Genomic DNA, 24,550 nt, shown 5'->3' with positions numbered 1-24,550 from the left:
CCCCCAGACATTTATTTGTTGCTGTTTTGGAGGATGGAAGTCCAAGATCAAGGTGCCTGCCAGCAGATTTGTTGTCTGGTGAGGGTTCTCCTTCTGGTTCATAGATGGCATCCTTTTCTTGTGTCCTCACATGGCCTAAGGGACAAGCGAGCTCTCCAGGATCCCCTTCAGAAAGGGCACTGACAAGGAGAAAATTCTGAGATGTCCTAAATTAAATTACAGGTGGAAGGAAAAGACAGAAAGGGGTTCATCATTTCACAACTGCAGCGCAAAACCAACAAAAGACTGCTCACACTCCTTAGTGTTAGAATTATTAAATTAACTTCCAAGTGGCTATTTCTGAGATTATCTAAAAAGAGAGAATAGCCAGGCACCCTTGAATCCCAGGAGCCTTTGCTTCTTGTTTACACATGAGCTTTTCTGCTGAGGACTCTGCTGTGCCCATCCCAGAGCTGGCCCTGCTTCAGCTCCTCCCACTCCCTGTGTCTCTCGCTAATGTAAATCTCTTCAGAATGGCTTACATCTTTCATTCCCTCAATGCGATGTATAAAAAACGCTTGCAAAACTCCGTGATGACGGCCATGTTGTCTTTCTCACCTAGCCATGCTGCTGGTGGTTTACACTCCATGCCCCAAGATCAGTCTTCTTCTTTTTTCCATTTTCTAGCAATGACTTGATAAATCCTTTTTTTTTTAAATTAAAGTTTATTGGGGTGACAATGGTTAATAAAGTTACATAGGTTTCAAGTGTACAATTCTGTATCACCTCATCTATATATCACACTGTGTGTTCACCATCCAGAGTCAGTTCTCCTTCCATTACCATATATTTGAAGACAAATCCTTTCTTTTAATAAGACTTTCAGCAGTAGAAGTTAACATTTTTTTTGTTTCATAGCACTAATCCCATTCATGGGGTCTTCACTCTCATGACCTAAATCACCTCCCAAAGGCTCCCCCTCCTAATACCACCACGTTGGGGGGTAGGTTTTCAACGCAGGAGTTATAGACTACATATGCTTGTAGTCTATAGCACTGGGCAGCATTGACAAGTGAACGGGTGACTCTTGGTCACGGTAATTGTGTCCCCAAGACACAGGCCCAGGGTGAAGTCAGCTCCTGTAGGACACAGAATGGTGGACAGAGCCAGGATCAAGGGCCTCCTTTCCTGGCTGTGTCCCACATTTTGGTCATTCATAGCACCATCATCATCTGTTTTTCTATTTCTACTTTATTGCTTGTATTCCTGTTGTGGGTTGAATAGTGTCCCTTCCCCCCATATTCATGTCCACCTGGAACCTCAGAATGGGGCTGGGATGTTTTCTGACACCAAATGTGTGTGTGTGTGTTTCCCATGACAACCAATTCTCTGACACCAACTGGATGTCCAACAATTTAATTAGTTCTGACACTATCTACCTGGGGTTAGTGCCACAAGTGAAGAGTCTCAGTTACACCCCCCACTTCAAATACCAGTTCCAAGTCCTGGGCCACCCATAGTTCTGACCCACAGGCTATAAATCGAGTGTTCTGTAGCAGAGGAACAAACTTTCCTCTACCCTCAAGGTTATTCTGGCTGGTCTAATAATCAAACAGACATGAGACAGATTAGCAAGAGAAAATAACCAAATTGAATACATACATACATATGGGAACCCCACATACATGACAGACAGTCAGAGACCCCACATGCATGAAAGGTTCAGAGCTAGAAAGGGAACAAGGGTATGTAAGACATCCTGCACTAGGGATGAGGTAAGGTGCCTTGGGGGTAAGGTGCAAAGGGTCATTGAAGGATGATAAGAAGAGCAATCTTTTAGCAAATAGAAGTTTGCCCTGCCCTGTAGATGGGTCAAAAGAAGTTATCTCTGGAGCGAAGGGGCGGGGTGGGAACAACAAAAAAAAGAAGTTGTCTCTGATAATAACCTCTTATGGTCAAGACCTCTAATTCAAATTCTTAAATTCTTCTAGGTAGTTAAGGGGAGGGGGCAGAAGATTCTTTTGAGCCTGTGGCTCAAGTTGCCTTTAGCTCAAAACAATCTGCATACCATAAAGGCACACCTTGGGGTGACGCATTCTGGACCCCCGGTTTCCAGGCCCCTCCCACCCCCAGTTTAATAATTTGCTGAAATGGCTCACAGACCTCAGAGAGGCACTTTTGATGTTACTGGATTATCACAAAGGATACAAATGAACTGCCAGAGAAAGAGGTACATGAAGGGAGATCTGGCAGTGTCCTGAAAGCCGGAGCTTCTGTGCCCATGAAGTTGGGATGTGCCACCCTCCAGTCTGGTACCTGGATGTGTTTGCCAACTCTCTCCTTACAGCTTTGTTAATGTACCAATTTCTAGCCCCCTTTTTCTCTCCAGAGGTTGGAGGTGGCATGGATGTTCCCACGCCCTAATCACGTGATCTTTCTTTAGGATCTTTCAGACCAGATCCTAAAGCTACCTAGGGGCCTCCACCCTATGTCACCTCATTAGCATTAACTCCGGGGTTCTAAAGGGGCTTCTTACGAATAACAAAGGATACTCTTTTGACTCAAGAAATTCCAAGCGTTTTAGGAGCTCTAGTCCAGGATCTTGGGACAAAGAACAAATATATTTCTCATTAAACCACAAGGACCTTATTTGGAAATAGGGTCTTTGCAGATTATAATTAATGTAAGGATAGAAATGATATCATACTGAATTGAGAGGGCCCTAAATCCAGTGAGAGCTTCCTCATAAGAGACGGAAAAGGACACATAGAGACAGGGAACAAGGCTATGTGAAGAAGACCAAGGCGGAAACTGGAGTGAGGCAGCCACAAGCCCAGGAACCCCAAGGATTGCCAGCTGCCACCAGAAGCTGGAAGAAAGGGGGGGGGCATATTCTCTTTCAGAACCTTCAGTGGTCCTGAAACCTTACTGACACCTTGATTTCAGACTTCTTGCCTCCTGAATTGTGACAGCATAAATTTATGTTGTTTTAAGCCACACGGCCTGTGGTCATTTGTTATGGGAGCCTGTCATGCAGGGCGTCATGCGGGGTCTCAGCTTCCGCTCCCCACATAAGAACGCAGGATATGGTGAGGCCAAACAGGAACACCCACGGAGCCATAGGTAGGGGAGTCATACCACTATATTCTCGCTGGCGGCTGGGCTGGAGACACAGGAAGCGGGAGCCACACGTTCCGCAACCTGTCGTCCACTTCTCTGACAACCAACCTCACTTGCTGGCTGCAATCCGCCGTGCTAACTGCAATTCGCACTTGCCAGCTCAGCCCCCATTCGCTGCTAGCGTAGCCACGGCAGTTATATTAGTGGCCAATGGCTCATTGGTTACAGCGGACGGCCAACTAGCCACAGCTGCTGGCCTTTTACTACCTGAGCCAGCACCTTTCCATGTGAGGCCGAGGGCCTGGAAACCGCACTCCTGGCTCTGCCCCCACAGCGCCCTAGGAGACTAATATTAGTAGTATATCATTAATTTTGTAAAAGCCATCTGTTTTTCTTTTTTGACTTAAATGTTTTATCATACCAAACACTCGTCACGATAAGGTAGATACTGGCTTTGCAGTGCTGGAGAGGCTTTTTCAAATAAAAGGTGACAGTCTCCTGGCTGAGGGCGCTGTCCCCGTATGCCCCCTTCTGGTTGTTTCTCTAAAATCAGGTCTTCACCCCAGGGCTGCCCTGAGTTCCTGAGAGGCCAGCAGACAACATAGTTGGGGGGCTTTGGTTGGTGCCCGCACCAACCTGTCTCTCCCTCAAGCTGAGCTCTGTCAGCCATCCATGACCCCCGAATTATTTGATGGCAGCTGACAGGGATCAGGATATACCCCACCTCCCCCCAATATGTCACTCTGGCATCAAGATTATTTTGAGCTGAAGGCGATTGAGAATCAACAGACACACGGAGAGTTCTCTGCCCTTTCATTTTCTCCCTAAAAGCAGGGAATAAATTTCCCTTTGTGAAGGTGGCCCTACCTTCTGTACAAGGACGAGGAGGGTGACTCTTATCACCGGAGATGGAGAGTCAGCATTGAGACCGGTCTGCCATCAACAAACCTTGCTGAAATCCTCCTTATAGTCCTTCAGTTTTCCCTACAGATTTCCTAGTCATTTCCCCACAATGTATAGTCCCTTGAAGCCCCTACCCCCTTTCCTTTGTTAAAACAGTATATAAGCTCCTGAGTTGAATTGCTTCTTAGAATTTCACTTCTTTTCTGTAAATATTGATAAAAGTGGAGTGCCTTTTTTCCTCTTAATCTGTCATTTGTTAAAGTCCCGGGACCCAGTCACTGAACCTAAGAGGGTACAGGAAAAATTTTGTTGTTCCCCCAATACAGCAATGGGTCCCATGTCACAGATAGGACATTGAGATTCAGAGAAGTAGCAATTGGAGGCTATGGACTGCAGGGAAGGCATAGCGATCCCTTGAAGCCCTGAGGATATGTCTGAAATGAAGCCTGAGTCTCTAGGACTTTTGTGCCCAGGAAGGGAGCTGCCCGGGGCATTTGCACAGTATTGCTGGCCCTCAGATCCTGTTCCCTTGCCCTTTTTACAGGCTTCCAGGTGAAGTGATTCAAGCCAGGGACTGAGGAGACACGAGACCAGGGCCTAAGCCAAGCCCCCTCTGCCTCTTCCTTCCCTGATGCCCCCACCCTATGTCTCCTGGGCAACTTACACTCACTCCCACATAAAGGTGTGGGCTGTGGAGGCCTGGGAACCAGCCACCTGGCACTCAGCCACAGACTTGGCCTCTGGTTCCAGGGGTGTGGGGGACTCTGGCAGTGGCCTCATTCTTTGGCAAGCAGATGGCTACAGTTTCCCTGGCTCTGGAGAAAATTGCATGGACCCACCCTCTCCTGAACAGCCCCAGCACAGAGGCAGGGATAACTTTGCCAGAGGTCAGCCTTGCCTCCATCAGGCAGCTAGTCTGGAAGTCTGGGGGGGGTTGTGATTAGTCAAGCTGCCTGGTTAGGAAGTTAAAACCTTCTCTAATTTCTTATTGGACTAGTTGCTTCCTACATGTTATTATTATGAGTAGGGCTCTGCCTGACCTGCCATTCCAAGTCTCTCAGCTTTCTCTTAAACTAAAGTCCTGGGGTCTGGAGCAAGACCCCTCAAACATTCTGCTTCGATGCTATCATAATAATGGCGATAGTAAATACAGGTTACTATGGGCCAAGTTCTCTTCTGAGAACAGGGGTTTTCAAAGGGGTCCAGAACCCTCGGGGCTGCTGAGTTCCTTCCTGGGAGTCCATAAAGCCAAACTATTTTTACAATAATATTAAGATGTCCTTGCCTTTATCACTTTTGTTCTCTCACATATGGACAGTGGAGTTTCCAGGGAATATTGGATATTGAAACAAGTCGAATGCAGAAGCGGATGTGAGAACCCATCTTCTGCAAAACAGACATTAATGAGAGGCAAAAAATGTAAAACACAGCCTCTGTTTTCATGGAATTGTTTTGGAAAATATGGCTATTTTTCATCAAAATGTTATAATTAGTAGGGTTATTGTTGATTATAATTCAAAAATTAATACAAAAAATAAATAAGAAAAAAATAAAAACTAATACATAGTTAAAAAAATTCTGTTTTAATTTCTAAATGATAAATATTAGTAGATATACCCCATATAAATAGACATGCTTTGGAGTTCTCAATAACTTTAAGAATGTGAAGGGGTGTTGAGAACAGAAAGTTTGGGAACTGGTGCAGGACAAGGGCCCAATCTGGCCCATTGCCTGCGTTTATAAACAAAGTTTTACTGGAACACATATAACCTGTGGCTGCTTTCCTGGTAAAAGGGCAGAGTTGAAGAGTTTGACCGAGACCATCTGGGTCCCAAAGCTGAAAATACTTACTTTCTGATCCTTTAAGAAAAAGTTTGCCAACACCTGATGGAGAATAATGCACTTAATCTTCTTAAACAGTCTTATTATTGTTTCTGTTTTACAGATGGGAAAACCTAGGCATAGATAAAGTTATTTTCTTAAGGTTACACAGACAGTGAGGCTGGAGCTGAATTAGGAGGAGCTCCAAGAGAGGTGGTGGTGTCACACCCCTCAGGGCCCGATGACTGACCCAAAAGGTGGAGTGTGGTAGGTGTCTGTGGTTAACCTTCCCCTGCCTGGTCTCTGATCCCTCTTCTTCTGGTAATAGCACCTGGATATTCCCCGAGGACCATTTCCCCTCTCCTTATCAGAAGATTATGTGGGATTCTCTGAAGGTCTTTCTAGGGAGGATCAGATGCTGCTCTTTCAGGCCAAGGCTTTTCACCCCACCTGGAACAGAGTTTAACTGGCCTTATGCTCACCTGAATCAACTCAGCCCCCTCACCTCTGAACCTTGCTGATTACAGTTTTGTCAGCTATCAACCATATTCACAGAAACATTCACATAATAGGTAGGGAGATGAGGCCCCGCAGATGAGGGCGGTGAGGTTGGTCCTCTATCACTTTCATTTTCAGGATTAGCTTCAGGAAGGCTGGAGTGGGGGTGTGTGGCTGGTGCTTTGTGGGCAGGTGGACAGATGTACTGTGTAGGGTGGAAGGTGAAGGGAGGACAGGCTGTCAGTCCCCTCATAAGGTCCTCGCCCCTTTTCTGCCTCTGATAGGCTGCCGTCACCTTGACTGACCCCTTCCACCCTTGGGCTGCTCTGATCTTTAACCTCTAGGAACTGCCACGGGCTGTGGATAACTTAGTGGCATCACAGGAAAGTCTGTGCAATGGGTTATAGTTTGAGATGGAGCCCCTCTGAAGCAGCTTCTTGGGGGACAGGTGGGTTGGGGTACGGGTGCTAGAGGCCTGGGACTTAGGTAGGGCTCACCTCCCATTGAGTGGAAATTCTCTGGGCACAGGGTCCCTGAGCTGGGTTTCCCAGGTGCCTTCTGCAGGGTGTTTGTGATAATTTTGCAAATGTATGGGGCCTCACAGATGCTCCCTGGGGTCTCACTGGCCTGACCATCCACGATGGTTTTTGTCCAGGATGCTTTAAAATCCAGGATGTTCGCTTTTAGGTACAACCTGGCTTGCAAAGGCAGCAGCCGTAGACTGTGGGAGACATGGAGGCCAAGGATAGAGGCATAGAATGGAAGTGGGGTGCACTGCCTTAGCCCCCCCACCCCAGCCAGGACGGTTGGCAATGACCTGGTTAGCATCTTGGGCCTTGGCTTTCTTGGGCCTGCTATGGCAGCCAGAATCCCTGGAGCTTTGGCCACCGAGCTCTGTGAGGGGTGGAACTTGTCTGCTTTGTTCTCTGCTGGATATGAACACCCAGGCATTGCAAAGAGTATATGACTGGCAAGCGCCAGCTTTCTCATTCTTAGCCACTTTCAAAATGCCTCCCTCCACGGTCCCCCCCCAAAAAAACCCAGGGAACACTTTGCAGAGAGGGATAAACACCACTCCAGTCCATAAGCCCTTTGATTCAACTTTTTATTTTTTTTTCTTTTTGAATGTCATGCAATAATTCACAGTCCCAAGCCCACAGTTTTCAAACAAGGTAGGAAAAAAGGCAAAAAGAAGCAAAGGAAATCGGTGGTGTTGTTCTTTTTTTTTTTTCTTTTGTTATTTCAAGCAGGACCAAATGTCAGAAAAAAATGCTTCTTTTCTCAATCATTAATTTTTTTGTCCTTTTTTAAAATTGTTTATTTTTTTTTTAAATCGATTTTCTGCAGGCAGTAATAGTAGGGTTTGGTATAACCAGCAAGCACTCCTGTGTGTGTCTGAGAACGTGTGGTGGGGTATGAACGTATCTGGTGGAGGTCTGTGTGGGACGCTGGGTTTCCGCTTCTCCGCCACACACGGGCCACCAGCTCGCGTTTACCAGGGGAAGGAAAGATTCAATTGAGATGATAAAACTCATCAATAGAAGCGATTTTTTTTCTCCCGGTTTTTCTTTTAAAAATGTTTTTTTTTTTTTTTTTTAAATTTTCCATTTTCCCCAAGGTTCTCCAAAAATGGCTGAGTTAATTCGAATCCCTTGGCTGTGTGGTTTGTCTGTCCCCGAGGGCCCCCATCGTGGGGGGCCGGGGCTGGAGAGGGGGCCCCGAGGGTCTTTGTGGGACACCTTGGCGTGTCCTGGCCCTGGGGACTCCCTCCAGAGTCCGGGGGTGTCCGGTAGGTCCTCTCCCGGGCCTCCCCCGTGTGCTGGGCAGGTGGCAGCGAGGTGGCCCCGCGGCCGAGCGCGGCTCCTCCCCGTGGGGCGTGTGCGTGGGGTGCGTGGGGGGGCCGGGCGGGCGCGGGTGCCACCTCGCCCTGGCTTAGCACCAGTCGTCGTCGTCCGTCTCGCTGTAGGCTTCATGGAGGCCTTTCCGGGAGCCCGGCCCGCGGGGCCTGGCCAGTCCGTGGGCCGGGTAGTAGCCGTTGGGGAGTCGCCGGCCGTGCCTGGAAGGCGACGCACAGGCCGGGCCCGCGGCCCGGGGAGTCCTGGGCGAGCACGCGTGTCTCACGGGGGGCGGCGCGTCGTAGGGCCCGTCGTCTGCACCGCCGCCCGGGCCGTCAGCCTCGTCGTAGTCGGAGCCCCGGTAGTAGCCGTGGTGCCGGGGGCCCGGGGGGCCCTCGGATGCGTGCGCAACGGACGCTGGCCATCGCGCCCCGCCGTGGCGACACGCCCTGGGGGACTCACTCCGGGCTGGGCCCCGCCGCTCCATTGCTGGCGAGCGGCTGCTGCCGTGTCCCCCTGGCGGCCGCTCCCCGGCCAGAGGCTCAACCGCGGGGCCTGGGTACCTCCGAGGGCCGCTGGGGGCCGCCCGGCCAGGTCGCGCCACCGCCTGCTGCTGCTGCTGCTGCTGTGGGGGCCCCGAGCCGCCGGCCTTGCGGATCACGGGGGAATAGGACACGTGTGGCCGGGGGGTGGAGGGGGTCTGGGGGAGCTGGCGGCGGCCCCGCCGCGGAGTGCTGGTACCAGATGTTGAGGGGGCTGGGCTTCCACTTACGGAACTACTGCCCTACACGAAAATTGAAACAAAGGAAATCAAAAAAAAAGATACAACAAAATCAACCAGAAGGAGACAGGAGGAGACAGAAGGGCGGGGCAAGGGAAAAACCAAAGGACAGGAGAGGGGCCGGAGGCGTGTGGGGAGGGGGGAGGAGGGGGAGGAGGACACAGGACATTTGAATGGAATCAAAGGAAAAAAAGCCACAGCCACAGGGGTCAGGAGGGGGAGGATGGTGGAGGAGGGAGAGAGACGAGGAGGGCAGGGGAAGTCGAAAACCAACACAACAAAGTGAAAAGAGAAATGAGAAATGGAGTTTTGTAAGTTTCAGGGTTAAAATAGCAGAAGTTTCAAAAATTACTCACAGGCGTCCAGAGGACAGAAATCATAATTGAAACAAAAACAGAAGCCGGGTTAAAGGAAAGCAAAAGGCAGCGGCCGCCAGCACGGCATGAGCCATGAGGACCAGGCTGGCCTGAACTCAAACGTGATCATAACCAAAGAGGAAGCAGGTGCAGGCAGGGAGGGGGCTGGAGGGCAGAGTGAGGGGGCCAGAGTGGCAGGGGGCAGGGTCCACCCACCCCTGCAGGCTCCCCTTGGCTTCGGAAGGAGCCCCACGGTGGGCAGGGTCACAGGTCACAGTGGGAGTGAGGACACTGCCCAGAGTGGCTGTGGGGTATGGGCCTCCCCCACCCGCTGGTCCCCCATGGCTCGGTAGGGTGGCAACTCCTGCTACACGCACCTGCCGATGTGCCATGTGCTCTCGGCCCTCGCTAGGAGAGCGGGACCAGCGCTGGTCGCGGGCCCGGGACCGGTGCTCAGGCCGCTCCTGGGCATAGCGCTCCCGGTCAGGGGGCGGAGGGTGGTGGTGGTGGTGGTGGTGATGGTGCGGCCGGTGCTTCCGGTCCTTGGGCCGGCCCCGCTCCTGGTCCCGCTCCTTCGATGGCAGGTCCCCGGACTGGGTGGTCATGCTTAGGTCTGTCCCCAAGCCTGGGCCGGGCGGGGGTCAGACAGACAGATAGCTGTGAGGGAGGGGTGGGGCAGGACATGCACATAGAAGGCCACCGAGGGGGTCTGTGGGCCCTAGAGAGGGGCACCTTCCCCTGGACCAAGGATGGCCTGTGGTGGGTGCTGGGGGTTCGGTCCCCAGGCTTTGATGGCCTCGCTTGGTACCCTAGGTCCCATCTAGGCCTCCCCTTCTTCTCTGTCTACCCCCAACCCCATGCCTTCTCTTCCCCTCTCTCTTCCCTTGCCCCCTGACAGAGCCTCCCTCTGATCCCTGGGCCCTGAGGGGCTGCCCACCTGTGTCCACGTCTGTGTATCGGCCCAGGGAGCGCTCAGAGGCGCGGTGGCTGCGGTCACGGCGCCGCTGGTGGTGCCGCTGGTTCTCCTCAGGTGGCACCCTCTCCAGGGAGTAGTCGTCCAGGCGCCGGGCCTTGGGGCCCAGCACGGAGGCGGAGCGCTTCATGGGGCTGGTGTCTGAGATGGTCTGGGGGGGATAGGCGGGCAGGCTGGGGTCAGTGGCTGGTACCAAGTGGTCCGGTCTGTCCTGGCCCATTGGCTGGCCATCAGTGATGGTGTGTCGGGGGGGATCTTGGCTCCTGATCAACCAGGGGCTGTGACATTCTGTCCCCTCCCAGGCCCATCCTGGGTTCTGGCCAGGGGGTTCCATCTGATCTACCCTTGCTGCTTCTCAGGACCACCCCTGGGGGTACCTCCTGGCCTTGAGGGTCCAGCCAGGGACACACAGGCTGGCTGAAGAGATGAGCTTTCCCCATCCAGTGCAAACCTGGGAACCCGGGGAATTAGGCAGCACGCCCTGCCCTCACCCCTGCGTGCTCTCCCAGAGGGTGAGAAGCCTGACTCCCGTGGCTGTCAGGCCTACAGGCTGAGGCCCGACAGCCCAGCACATCAGCTCACTGTCCTCCTTGGCCAGTGGGGCCCAGGCTTTCCTGCCTACCCAACAGGCCACCCCGGCCCTCGAAGCCCTGGGGCACCTGCCTTCTCATCATCAGCCTGCACCCGGGGAGCCTGTGCACGCTGCACCCCCTGGGTCATGCCCTGGAGGGAGGGTCCTGTGGTTCTCTGCAGCTGCGAGAGGGGATGAGGAGAACAGGGAGGACCTGGCCCAGCTGAGTGGCTGCTGGCACTGCCCGAGGCAGGAGTTTTACGGGACACAGGGCTGTAGGACCAGAGGGTCAGGGGTGGTCAGGGGAATGAGAAAGAGTAGGCCATGTATGGGGGATTAGGTTGGAATTTTGGAAGGATGGACCCCCTGGCTTGGGGTCTCTGAAGAGAAGAGGGTACAGGAGGGAGAGGGAGAAGAGGGGGGTGGCCAGGACCACTCCCCAGGGCACACGTGAGGCACAAAGAGAACACAACACATAAGGATGGGGCTCCATGGGGGAGCAGGTGTGGTCTACAAAGAAAGGTGGGGTCTGGGGACCGCAGAGATGACAGGACTGCCCTGAGGGGGGGTGGGCAGGAAGAGGGGGCCGGAGCCCAGCTGGGCAGCGGACTGGCTGGTGGTACATACACTGAGGTTATTCCCACGTGGCCGGCCCCTTCTCCTCTGTCACAGCCCCACGGGATGGTGCACACAGAAAAAACAGAAAGAAGAAAATAAATATAAAAGCCGAGAAAGGGAGTGAGAGGTGGTACATGGACCTGAAGAGTGAAGGGGAAAATGGAGGCAGAGAAAAAAAGGTTAAAGTCTCTGGTGAGTGGGTGACCCCTGGCCTGGTCGGTGGTCTTCCCACAGGCACAGAGACAAGACAGGAGACAACACAGACAGACAGATGGCAGAGGCACGAGACAGACAGATGGACGGCATGGCCACAGGCCCCTGGCCCCGGGCTCTGCCTCATGCAATGCCCCAACCCTGGATCCGGCTGACACTCAAAGCTTGGAGGATGACACTCAAAGCTTGGGGGTAGGAACGGTGGTCATCAGCTGAGTTTGTCCCAACCCTCTCCTGGGGCTCCGCAGCTAAATCCTGGGGCAGGGAGGGAGATCGGCAGGACGGGGTTGGGCAGCTGCATGCAGGCTGGGTGCCCCCCACCCAGGTTGCCAGCAGCCACAGGCCAGGCCCCTGGGCGACCCTGGCCCAGCCAGGCACAGCACAGCCTTCCACCCCGTGCAGATGCCCTGGCACAGCATACAGACAGCCGGCAGTCAGACATGCTGCCCCGCCTCTTGGGCTGGATAGGCAGCCAGCCATGCTTCTGGCTTCTGACCCGTGGGCCTGAAGCATTGGGATCTTCACATCCTACCACCCCCACAGGGTCCTGCAGCTGGGGAGAGCAGCCACACACAGACACACATCAGGCACACGACCCTGGCCCTCCCCAGCAGCCCCCACAGAGACCAGACAGGACGAACGCCAGCTGTCTTCGATCCTTCCCAGACTCTGCCACCTGGGCGCAGACCCACACGTGCACGTGTGTGCATGTGTATGGAAACACAATGTGTATGTGCGCATGTGTGCGCATGTCTGTGTGCATGCTTGTATTCTTCATTGCAGCCTCACAAATCACCTCTCACACCCCCACACGTGTCCTCCACATCCTCCCGCCTCAGCACCCTGAAACAGGGCAGAGACAAACCACTTGGCAGTGGCTATTGCATCCTGCCCCAGGGTGTCCCTGTCTCTCTGCCCTCCATTGGAGGGAGCTAAGAGGACCAGGGCCTCCAGGTACCCCAGGTATGGCCAGACGGGGCCTGTGTACTGGGGCTGAGGGTGGAGGAGACCCCACCCAGGCCTGGGCCCTGGAGGAAGGTGATGCCTTGGGCTTCAGGAGGCAGGGCCTCTGGGGCCCAAGTCCACCTGCAGGGGGGGTGGGTGAAAGCGCTCACCTGGTTCTCCGCAGGGAGGCGGGGCATGGAGGTGGCCCGGGCCTGGCCTTCCATGGGGAGGTAGCGCTCGCTGTCCGAGTAGCCATCTCGGCCCATCTCTCGCATCTCCACAGACTGCAGACAGATGGCGAGGCTGGGTGAGCCCCAGGGCTGGCCACTCAGACCCCAGGGGCAGCCTGGTATGTGTGGAGCTGCAGGCAGGGGGCCCAGTCCCCACCCTCGTGCTGCTCAGGCCCCTGAGCCTTTGGGGCAGTGGGGAGACAGAGGCACCTGAGAGTTGGGCTGGCTGTTGGTCATGTCGTTAGGGGGCCCTCGCTCTGGGCTCCATGTGCCCGTCTTCTGAAACATCTCCTGGGCTCGCTGGGTCACCCAGGAAGGGCTCTCCTTGATGCCACTTTCGTGAGCCATCCTGTATGTGGGACACAGGCCAGTATGGCAGTGGGCACTCCGGGGGCTTCTGCATTTGGGACCGGCGACCCCTGCCCCTCTATCCCCACCTCCTGGCCCAAGTGGCACTCACAGGCCTCCTCCTGGGTCTAGCTGGGTAGAGGGGAGGGCATTCTGGCCGGGCCCCCCCTCTTGCGTTGGTGATGGGGGCTCCATACGCTGGAACATGAGAGGTGTCCGGTTCTGGGGAGGCAGAGAGCAGCGTTTGCGCACTGGGTGGAGGGGAGCTGGGGACAGGTGAGGGAGGCTGCGGAAGGGACGCTAAGCCCACCCATGTCTTGCAATCCCAGAAATCATTCATGAGAAACCCCCAACACACACACACACACACACACACACACACACACACACACTCAGGTCGGATCCATGAGCCAGTAACTAGCCTCTTCCTTCCAAATCCATCCAGAACTGGATTACTTCTCACTCCTCCATGGCCCGATCCAGGTCTCATCTCATCATTTCCCACCTGGACCAGTGCAGTCGCCTATCTCCTCTTAGTTAGGTCTCCTAGCTCCAGCCATTACCCCTCATAGCCACCAGAGGGCGTGCGCGCGACCACCTGCGTGAGGCCACTACCCTTCTCTACTGAGGAGCTGCCTCATTCTGAACAAAAGTCAAAGTTCTCCTCGTGGCTCCTAAGGCACTGCATAATTGTCACCTCTGCACCCTTGTTTTCTCCCTCTGCTCCACTTTCGTGCTGTGTTCTGCCATATGACCTCACTGCTCCCCAAACTCAAACTCATGGTCCTGTTTCAGGGCCTTTGCACTGGCTGTTCCTTCTGCCCAGAAGGCTCTTCCCCCAGGTATCTGATTGTGTCGGTCTTTCTTCTCCCTTCAAGTTTTTGCTCAGACACCACCTCCTCAGGGAGGCCTCCCCTGACTACCCATTTCAAGTTGCACCCCTCCCCCCAGGCACTCTTTCCCATGGTGCTGTGTTCTGCCATGCTATATAATTTAGTCATTTGTCATCGGTGGCTTTTCCCCAACTGAGGTTCTGGTCTGTTTTGCTCACAGCTGCACCCCCAGGGCTAAGAATAGCACCCAACACACAGTAGGTGCCCAATAAGTGTTGGTGGAGCAGATGAATTACTCCAAGCTATTTCTCCTTGGCACAGTCTTACTTTTCAATGATCTGTCCTGCTGTGCTGGTTGGTCCTCATGGTGACCAGGAAGCCAGCGTCGCCCAGTAGGGTGACCCCAGAGAGAAGGATATTGGCTGTCAGGGCCCAGGCCATACCTGCTCCTCACGCATGGCCTGCAGCTTCTTGGCCTTGCTCTGCCGGTAGTACTCCATGATCATCATGGCTGCGTAGATCTTCCCCACTGTCAGGTCTGTGGCTGGAGACATAGAGTGAGCTCACCGTGGGTGGGGGTCCCTGTATGCACCAGACCCTTGACCCTGTGCCTCGTTTCCCTCCCTCTCTGTCTTGGCGGGTTGGGGCCCGGGGCTGGCCAGGCTGGGCTCTTACACTTGTGCGGGGTGACCAGCAGGTCCAGCGTCTTCTGGGACAGATTAGGCCAGATGGCCATCATCTCTTTCCGTAGCTCGGCGTCCATCTGCTGTTTGTCGGCCCCTCCTGCAACGTGGGCATAGAGAAGCCCTGACTGCCTGCCTCGGTGCCTGCTGGCTTCTGGGGCAGCTGCCAAGCCAGCAGCTCCTGCTCTGGAGTCTTGGTTCCCATGGGTCCCAGTGCTCAGTGGGGCTGAGCCCAGAGGAGGAATGACTATGGGGGGGTCCTTGGCAGGGACAGAGCTGTGGAATGGCTGTGTGGGTGACAGTCCAGCACCGGAGCCTCAGGAGGGGCTGGATGGCCCAGGTGGAAACCTGACTCCCACTTCCCAACTGCTAGACTTAGGTGTGATAATCTACCGCTCTGTGCCTCAGTCTCCCCATCTGTGAAATGGGGATGATAGCAATTGTACCTGCCTCACTGAGTTGATGATTAAAGTAGTTAAGGTACATGCAGCCTGAGGACAGTGTCTGCCATAGGACCGTTACTGCAGCAGCCCACAGATTTGGGGTGAGGCCAGGGGTGCCATGGAACAGTCCTGATGGAAGAGGTTTCTCCCTCAACCAAGTCTCCTCTGCCGTGGAGGTGGTGACCTTTGGCTGTCGCTGATCTCTGGTCCCTCACTCCAGCCATGGTAGTCATTAAGGCTCTGCCAGCAATTCTGGTCCCTCCTGCTCAAGTGCATGGGAGCGTGGCCTGTCTTGGCCCCTGTGGTTGGCTGGGGTCATATGAGGTATGAATAGAGTGACGTGTCACTGGGTATTTAATAGCTGGTGAAAGACCCTTCTGAGTTCTTTCATTCTGTCATGAAGGCTGGTGACATTAGGGACAGTGGCTGCTCTCCCAAGCCTGGCCTCTAAGTGACTGATGAGCAGAGTGCCCTGCCAACCCAGGAAGGGCACGTTAATGGGAGTGGGAAGCAAACCTTTCTTGGCTTGAGACCGCAGGGCTGTATGTAATACAGCACATTCTCGTCTATCCTGACTGATATACCAGCCTGGCTTCTGTTCCTACTTCCATTTGCAGAGCCTCCAATCCTGTGTTCCAAACACTTATAGCAGGTATGAAAGGGACATTGACCACAGAGCTAGAGCAAGGGTACCAAGGCGCCCTGCTGGGCCAAACATTAACTCTGTAGTTGCTGGATTGTGTGGGGAGAAGGGCAAGGGCTGGCTACTAGCCGCCAGAGAAGTATTTCAGTGTTTTAACCACCATCTACCAGGGCACGAAGGTTGACTGCCTGCCCTGCCTGGGCAGCTCCAATATCACACTTTGCCTCCACTCCCCGTTGGTCTCTCCTTGCCCAGCCTTCCCCACTCCTCCTGTTCCTGTGTCCAGCCTGGGGCTCCGCCCAGCTTCTCCTTCTCAGTAGAGATGGGCCAAAGCACACAAGTCTGCCAGGCATTCCATAGAGCTTTCACTCAGTTTTGCCCATGTGACTCTGGAGACAGGTCTTTATTTGGGGAAAGATCCTTCAGAAGGGCTTTTCTGCAGGTAAAGCTCAGATCCTGCTCTGGAGGGTATTGAGGTGATGGGGAGCTAAACTGCCCGGACCAGTGCAGTTACCTCTGCCCAGGTCGCCCTGTCCCGCCTACCGCCGCCAGAGGGCATGTCTGAGCACCTGAGTCAGTCAGGTACCTCCTCTGTTCAGAGCCCTCAGAGCTCAACCTTACCCAGGGTCCTGCATAATCGGCCCTCATCTGTTCTTCTCCCCTCACTCTGTGCCAGACACACCGACCTCCTCACTGTTCCTAAACATGCCAGGACAGTCTTGCCTCGGGGCCTTGCATGGGCTGTTTCGTCTGCCAGAATCATTCTTTCTATGAATATCTATGTGGTGCCCTCCTTCCTTCAGGTCCCTGCTCAAATCCTTTATCAAAGAGGCCTTCTAGCTACCTCACCATCACCTTCTATGCCTTTTTCCTGCTTTATTTCTCTTCTCTGTACTTATCGTCTCATATTGTTCCCTATGTCACCCACGAGAGGGCACGCTGCAGGAGGCTGTGGTCACTGGGGCTGATCTGTGGGCCTGGCCTCAGGTTCGGAGGTCAAAACTATTGTGGGAGACCCTTTGGAAAATGCCATGTAGCTGAGCTCTCAAGACTCAACACCAACCGATGACAGTTCTTCTTTCCTCATGGGAAGCAGTTGGAATTATAGCTATATTTCCCATCCACTGTAGCTAATAAGCAAGGTGCCAGGGGTCTCTGGTTCCTTCTCAGACACATGGGAAGGGAAAGAAGAGAATGTGACATTTCCTGTTAAAAGTTGCTCTCTCCTTACAGCATAGATGTTTCCTGTTTCTAGTGGAGAAAAGGAAGACATCTGTTATGGACTGAATTATGTCCATCCAAAATTCATGTTGAAACCCTAAGCCCCATGTGAATGTATTTGGAGATGGGACTTTTAAAGAGGTAAAGTTCCATGAGGTCATAAGGGTGGTCCTTAACCAACAGGACTGGTGTCCTATGAGAGAGAAAGAGACACACAAGGGGTGCACACGCATAGAGAAAAGGCTGTGTGAGGACACAGCAAGAAGGCGGCTGGCCGTCTGCAAGCCGAGGAGAGAGGCCTCAGGAGAGACCCACCTGGCCAGCACCTTGATCTCTGACTTCCAGAAATTCAAGAAAACAAATTCTTGTTGTTTAAGCCACCCGACCTGTGGTATTTTGTTATAGCCACCCGAGCTGCTCTTGGCTTCTGAATTAGGTGAGGGAGTCAGGGCAGTGATCCTCGGGCTCAGCTGGCACTGCGGACTCGGGGGCCGGATCCTTGATTGTGGGGCCGTTCTATGTATTGCAGGATGTTGAACAGCAACCACTAGATACCGGTAGCACCCCCTTCCCCAAGTCCTGACAACCAAACCTGTCCCCAGACATTGCCAAGTGTCCCCTTGGGGGAAAAACATCTCCCCAGTTGAGAAGCACCACCTTAGGCTCCTTCTGCTTCAATTCACTGGGAAACCTTGCGTTCAGGACTGTCCTTTACATTTAAACAAAGGGAAAATGTTTAGAGACTTTCCAGGTGGCTGTCAGCTGTGGTCATGGGGTTCGCTCAAGTATGAACCCCAGGTGTATTCCTCCTCCAGTTACAGAATTATTAACACTGGGGCTCCTAGGACAGGAGTTTATGGTCCAAAAGTCCTCCCCTCCCCCATTTCATTCTGTAGGCCTTTTGGTGAAGAGTCTGTCACAGGGTCTGTCCTGCATGCTCTGGGGTATTTAGCACCATCCTGGCCTTTACATGCCAGAAGCCACTAGCACCAGCCCCCTCCCAGCTGTGACAATCAAAAATGTCTCTAGACTTTACCCAATGTCCCTGGGGGAAGAATGGTACTGGTTGAGAACCGCTCACGTAGGGTTTAACCCCTGATCTCGCTCCCCAACCCTCAACCCTGCTATCTCTTTTTACACAGTATTTCTTACCTTCAAACACATTAGATATTCAACTTAGCATCTTTATTGTTTGTCGCCTGTCTCCCTGCAGCGCCACAAGGGCCGGAGGTTCGCCTGCCTTTCACTGTCGTGTCCCACGTGCTGAGGACAGGACTGGACACACAGCAGGCACTCAGTGAAGGCTCTCATTCCATGAGCTGTGGCCAACATGGCCACCAGTCTCAGGCAGACAACAACTTGCCAGAACACCCTTCTTTGGCGCAGGGAGGTCAAAGCCCTTCAGCTCCCAGAAGGCCCACCCCAGAATCTTCCAGACCATTGCAGAACTCGTCTTCAGACAGAAACTGGTCTTTGAAGGGGTTAAAGGACGAGACAGTGCCCTTTGGCTGGTCAGCCATGTGGAGTCTCGAATGAGAATCTGGGCTGGCCCTGAGTGGGGTTAGCCTGGATTTGGCCCTTTCTGAGACAATGGCAAAAGGCATTCCTGTGTTTTGCAGCTGAAATCCCCTTGCAGCCAGTGGCATGCCAGGGCAGAGAACCACGCGGGCACAGAGAATGGCAGGCAGGCATGGAGACATCTGGGATGAGTCCAGGTACTCCCCAGAGCTTCTGGAGAAGACCCTCGCCTTGATTTCTACCTAGTGAGAGCCCAGTTGAGCCCGCCTGGATTTCTGACCTACAGAAATATGAACTGATAAATGGGTGTGCTTTAAGCTGCTACATTTGTGGTCATTTGTTACATGGCATAGCTAGCTAATACATGACCTGAGGCTTGGAGAGGGTGAGGTCGCCTGCCAAGGTTTATAGTGAGGACAGGGCAGATGGGCAAGATGAGCCCACAGAACATGACTTTCCCACCTGATCACAAGGAAATTGCTGCCCAGCCTGCGCTTCCTCATCTCCTGGGGCTGGACCTGGACCAGCTTTGACCATGCTGATGAGGGGACAGCCTGGGGTGGGCAGAGCCACAATACAGACAGGACCTGGGCCCGATCGGTGATGTGTGCCCAGCTGCCTGGCAGGTCTGTGTTACTCACCTCTGACTTGTTGCACAAGAAACTAACTTCCATTTGTGCCAGACAAGGGCCTGGTTCCCACCCCCACTTCTGCTGTCCCCTGAGCCTCATCCTCACTCCCTGTGATTCTCTCTCATTCTCTCTGGTGGCTTCTCCTGCTCTCTCTACCTTCACCTGCATGTTTCCCACTTCTAACAATACCTGTCCTCCACTTCACTCCCTCCGCCGGCCACCGTCCCACTAGAAGCTGCTCACCTCCCTCACCAACAACTTCTGGACTTGGCTCCTCCGCCTCCTCTTCCCCTTAGGGACCTGGAAGGAGACTGTGTCCCTGAAGTTTGGTCCACAACCCAGTGGCTTCAGCTGGGTGAGGCCTCACTGCCATCTGCAGCCCCCCAATTTCCAACTCTGCTGGAGGATACACCCAGTCCTCCAGCACCAGCTCGTTTCCTGACTTCCTTCTCTCTGCTGATCATGTCCTCTCTCTCTGACCTGCTGCTCCATCAGCTGCCAAGTCACATCTAATCTGCTGTCAGGCCTCTGAAAACCACGCCAGGTCAGGGACCCTGACCTCTCCACTAGAGATGCCCTGGTCAGGGTGACCAGAGTTGACCTTTCACGAAATCCACCAGGCACTCTTGGTCCTCATCTTCCCTGGCTGCTGGGCAGCCCGACACACTGGTTTCCTCCTTCTGAAGATGCCCTTCAGGAGTCCATACTGCCCAAGTCTCTGCCCACCTTCCTGGCCACAACTTGTCAGTCCCCTCTCACACTGGAGTGGCCCTGGGTTTGGTCCTTTGGGATCTCTCAGTTCACATTCGTCCCCTTGGAGAGCTCATCCAGTCTCCTGGCTTAAAATCTGTTAGCATCTGATGCCTCCTGACTTCTATTTCTGGCCCATAATGAAGACTCTTCAGCTCACCTCCTTCAGAACCTTGTCACGGAGTACCCCCACCCCTCACTGGAAATGTAAGTGGAGAGCCCCCTGTCTACTCCATGTCTTCATGTGCTACAGGCAATGCTGACCTCCTGCCCTCCCTTCACCCCTACCCTCGCCTCTTCCTCATCTCAGGCAACAGCCCCACCCCCTAGTCAAGGGTGGCCTTGACTCCTTCTAGCTACACCTTTTCCATGCTCCACATTTGAATCCATTGGCCATCTAGTCGGCTCAGCTCCCAGGAAATGTCCAGAATCTAAACAGTCAGAGCCACCCTCCTATATTCATCTGGATTCGGTCAGTGGCCTCCACTCTGGCTTCTTTTCTGTCCACTCTCCCCACTCTGGCCAGAGGGGCCTGTTCAGATGTGAGGAGCATCAGGTCCGTCCTCTTCTCCAAATGCTGCCTTACGCCCCCTTTACTCAGAGATAAAGTCAGTTCAACATAGTCCCAAGTGACCTCCTACCCCAGGGCCTTTGCACCTGCTGGTCCTTCTTCCTGGGGCACTTTTCCAGCAGGTATCAACGTGACTCATCACCTCACCTCCTTCAGTACCTCCTAGGGGAGGCCTTCCCCACTGGAAGTGTAAGCTGCCATGTTCCCCATGTTTAGAGTGGTGGCTGGTACACAGGCAGCATGCCCTAGAAATTTGCCAAGTGAATGAATGGGTGAGTGAGTGAAGACCATGACAGGGCAGCGGCTCCTTCATTTCAGGCAGGGACAGGGATCCTTAGCTGCCCACAGCTCTCCCCTCCAATGTCCTGCCTCCACCCTGTCCCACCCATCAGCCCCCACCCCCACCCCCTACCCTTGGCAATCTTGATGTCCAGGGCTGTGCGGATCAGAGCCATGAGGGTGGAATTGAAGTGGACGGTGTTGTCATCTGCGACAGGCAGATCCATCCGCAGGAGCCTCTGCAGAAAACCAAAGGCAAGGGAAGTCATTCCCAAGCACCCCTCCCCATTCCCCGTGAACCAGACCCACCCTACCCAGGGAGCCCCAGGAAGAACTCTGAAGGCAGCAGCTAAGGTGCTCCCCACCCTCAGGTTACTGGTCCCAGTGCTCCATTTCCCGATTTCCCTTGGTGGCCCGTAGGGAGGGCACTGTTTTCCTATGCCATGAGCCCCTGCCCCTTCCTCTCCCACCCGATGGACCCCAGATCTGGGTAGGCCCTGCCCCAGAGTTCTTCTGGATGGCTCCGTTCCGTTCTGATCCCAAAGAAGAGCATACAAGCCGATCACAGAAGACATGCAGCAGCCAGGCAGAGGGATCCACGGCCACAGCTGCCTGGGGCCGCTGGCTCCCCGCCCCCACCCCGCTTGGCCCAGACCAGACCAGATGGGCACAGACCACATCATTTCTCTGAGAAGCAGCAAGCAGGTGGCCCCCTCTGATGGGGCGGGCCCCTTGCAGACATGCAGCGAGACCAGCCGTGACACACAGAATGGCAGACGGGCGCATGCAGACGGAATCTCGAGACTCATTCATAGCTCCGTGGAAAGTGTATCTCAGGGCAAGTCTGGGTCTTGGCTCTGTGCGATGGTGGGGGAAGGGGTGAGGGGGTGTTCCCATGGCCCAGGGAAGAAGATTCCCTGTATCCCAGGCAGGGCCTCTGGCCCCTGTGCTTGGTGACATGGGAGAGGATGCTGGGCTGGTGTGTACCAGCCCAGGCTGAGGTGGCACGGAGATGGGGGTTGAGGGTGAGTTTGCGGTTCATCTGGGGATTCAGACACATGTCAGCAGGAAACAGAGTTGGAGATGGGGAGAGGGATGGCAAACCCAGAGTAGAACATGAGATATGGGGTGGGGCAGGGTGGGGAGGGAGGCAGTAGATACAGAAACACACATACTGGGCCACTGTGCACAGCTGTGCAGGTTGTGCACTGCACAAAGGGATTCCTGTCTTAGAAATCATGGATTTATGTATTTAAATGACAACTTCCCAGCTGCCAGCAGAAAAGTGGTTCTTACCACATTACTGGATTACAATTTTTCAACAGGTAAAGTGTTCTGTGGAAAAGATGCTCTTTTCAAATTTGCACAAAGTGCCTTATGGATCTGTGGTGGCCCTGCACAGAGGCCAGGAAAAAAAGGGCTCTTCCTTTCTGTGTGTGCACACGTGTGCACTGGTGTGCACATGCACACAAACGCACACACACTCTCTCACTCTCTCTCTCAGGCAAGCAGAGACCAAGAAGAGGGACAAGAGGACAACTAGAGAGAGAAGGGATAGGCGCAGGGATTCTGAGATGCTGGTAGGGCTGCTTCATCCAGGTGGTGACTTGGAAGGAGGGGTGCACGGAGGGAGGAAAAGGAACGAGGTTGTGGGGAGGCAGCTACACAAGGCAGAAGGAATGATACTGACGGCAGAGGGAAAACTCCTGCAGACACAGGTGGACCAAGGTGGATGGGAGAATGAGATGATGGGGTAATCTTTGTTTTTTTTTGGGGGGTGGGGTGGCGCGGGACTTATACAGGTCATCCCTGAACTTCTTGGAGAAAACAGAGCATCTGTCCTTGGGTGCCAAGGGAGATTCCGGGACAGGGGTCTAGAGGGGTGGCTCGGCCCAGCCACCTGGCGGCAGGACCCTTGCTCCTTCAGCCAGCATGCACCACCTCCCCGGACGGCCATGGTGCCTGCCCGCCCCAGGCTCCCGCCAAGGCAGCGTGCATGGCCTGCATCAGGGTGCCACGGTCCAGGGGTCCGGCTGCGGCCCGCCTGCCCACTCTGGAACAATGGAGAGGCATGTTTGGGTGTCTCGGGGGGGAGAAGATGGGTGGCATAGGGACGGGCTGGGGAAGCAACTCCAGAGGGGAGGATGGAGCGGAAGAGAGGCTGTGGATATTCCTTGGGAGGTCTTGGATCCCCAAGGCCCTATGTCAGAGATCAGCTTCAGGTGTGCATGGGGGGGGGCACTGCTGGACCTGGGGGTTTAAGATACAAAAGATGGAACCAGGGCCTTGCCTTTTTGGGGGCCAAAGCCCCCCTGCTGAAAGGTACCTGCTCTGGCCTGGGCATGGGGCTGCTCTGCACGGGCAGAAAGGAGGTATGGTGGCAACCCCCCCGAAGTGTGTTTGTGTCCTATTTGGTTTTCAGGAGACCAGGTGCAAGGGAACCTAGGGGCTCCCCTCCCCCTCCCCCTGCCATTCGGCCATAATGGAGTCTCAAAACACCAAGACACACTCATCAGAAAGGACGGACACAGTGTGCTGCTTAGAGTCAAGGGATGGTCATGATCCATTTACTTGAGGAAAGAAAAAAGAAAAAAAAAAAAGAAGAGGAATGCTGGAAAAAGAGACTTGGCTGATTATTCCTGGCCAGCACTGAAAAATCCCCAGTGCCCGGACGTTGGTGGTCAGCAAAGGTAATCTACCTTGTAAGCCACTCTGGCCGGACACTTCTTCCCCAGACCCAGGGGCGGAGACATGTGTCTCAGCATCTGATACATGTCCGGGTAAGGCATGCGGCCCCTGGCAGCACCGAAAACAAAAACGGGAGTGGGGACAGGGAACCAAAAGAAGGGTGGGTGAAGGGAGGGGAAGAAACAGAAGAAAAACAAAAACCAAAACCATACGAGCCAAAAAATAGAGAGAGAAAGATGCAGAGAACAATAAAATAGGTATTTCAAATAAATGGAAAAGAGGAGGAAAAAAATGGAAGAAAAGGTAATAAAAAAGATTACTTCACTGCTCACAAGCAGGGAGAGAGAGAAAAGAGAAAAGTCAGATTCAGTTTTGACTCTGAGCTATGATTCTGGTGGAATGTGGAGGGAATGGTTTTTTCCCCCCTCATTTTGGAGGGCCTGGAGCAATGCTTTGATTTGGTGTTATTTTAAAAATTGGGCAAAGTTCTCTGGTTTGACTGAGGCTGGTCTCTGAGGGGGCCTAGGTGGGGAGGAGGGGCCAGGGGTGGTGGAAGAAGGGCTGGGGGCTTCAGGAGGCCAAGGTTGGAGGGGGAGAGAGTGGAGGTGACAGTGGGAGGGCAAAGCAAAGTTACGATCCCTCCCAGATGTGTCTGATTTGGGGTGCCGTTGAGACCCTGGGATGGGCAGCTTCAGCTAAGAGCAAGCAGAATGGCTGAAGGGAACGGAGAGGTATGTTCCATGCTTCATTGAGTCTACGTGACTGCATTCTGTTGGCTAAAAGAATTTTCTAGTTTAATGCAAGAAAGAGAGATGGCTCTGTTTTTTGGATATATATATATATATATGAAATATATATATTGAAGAACCCCAAGCCACACTCATTCCATGGATGCTAGCAGGTTTTAGTGGAAATCAAACCTTGCAAGCAACCCTATGAGGACATTTCTTGCCTAAGCCGAGAGGGGGAGATATTACACGCAATAAACTGTACATATCCTTATAATGAATCCGACCGCTGAAAGGAGAAGAGAGGGGATTAGTGGAGGCACAGGGGTCAAGCTGCCTTCACGCTGGCTCCCTGCACACACAGGGAGGC

The 24,550-nt window shown here is 53.8% G+C and overlaps 1 protein-coding gene across 2 annotated transcripts in view; it reads right to left on the bottom strand.

Moving 5' to 3' along the window:
- Nucleotides 1-7,414: 7,414 nt before the first annotated feature.
- The window catches only part of CACNA1A (calcium voltage-gated channel subunit alpha1 A), a 208,120-nt gene continuing 190,984 nt past the window's right edge, over nucleotides 7,415-24,550 (bottom strand). Inside the window, exons 37-47 of one of the 2 annotated variants that reach the window (XM_081075591.1) lie at nucleotides 24,373-24,469; nucleotides 20,898-21,003; nucleotides 14,700-14,807; nucleotides 14,468-14,568; nucleotides 13,304-13,413; nucleotides 13,054-13,192; nucleotides 12,784-12,897; nucleotides 11,465-11,500; nucleotides 10,231-10,417; nucleotides 9,671-9,918; nucleotides 7,415-8,940 (exon numbers count right to left, since the gene is read on the bottom strand). In XM_081075591.1, the coding sequence (XP_080931717.1) occupies nucleotides 8,254-8,940; nucleotides 9,671-9,918; nucleotides 10,231-10,417; nucleotides 11,465-11,500; nucleotides 12,784-12,897; nucleotides 13,054-13,192; nucleotides 13,304-13,413; nucleotides 14,468-14,568; nucleotides 14,700-14,807; nucleotides 20,898-21,003; nucleotides 24,373-24,469 (1,933 nt within the window). In that variant the 3' untranslated portion in view covers nucleotides 7,415-8,253. Of the gene's footprint in view, nucleotides 8,941-9,670; nucleotides 9,919-10,230; nucleotides 10,418-11,464; nucleotides 11,501-12,783; nucleotides 12,898-13,053; nucleotides 13,193-13,303; nucleotides 13,414-14,467; nucleotides 14,569-14,699; nucleotides 14,808-20,897; nucleotides 21,004-23,463; nucleotides 23,561-24,372; nucleotides 24,470-24,550 lie in introns of both variants that reach the window. The other variant, XM_081075590.1, reaches the window with a different exon arrangement.

The sequence above is a fragment of the Rhinolophus hipposideros genome, assembly GCF_964194185.1.
Source record: "Rhinolophus hipposideros genome assembly, chromosome: 16".
In the NCBI taxonomy this organism is placed as follows: domain Eukaryota; kingdom Metazoa; phylum Chordata; class Mammalia; order Chiroptera; family Rhinolophidae; genus Rhinolophus; species Rhinolophus hipposideros.
The sequence above is the reverse complement of the archived record's forward strand: the minus strand, read 5'-3'. Positions and strand labels throughout refer to the sequence as shown.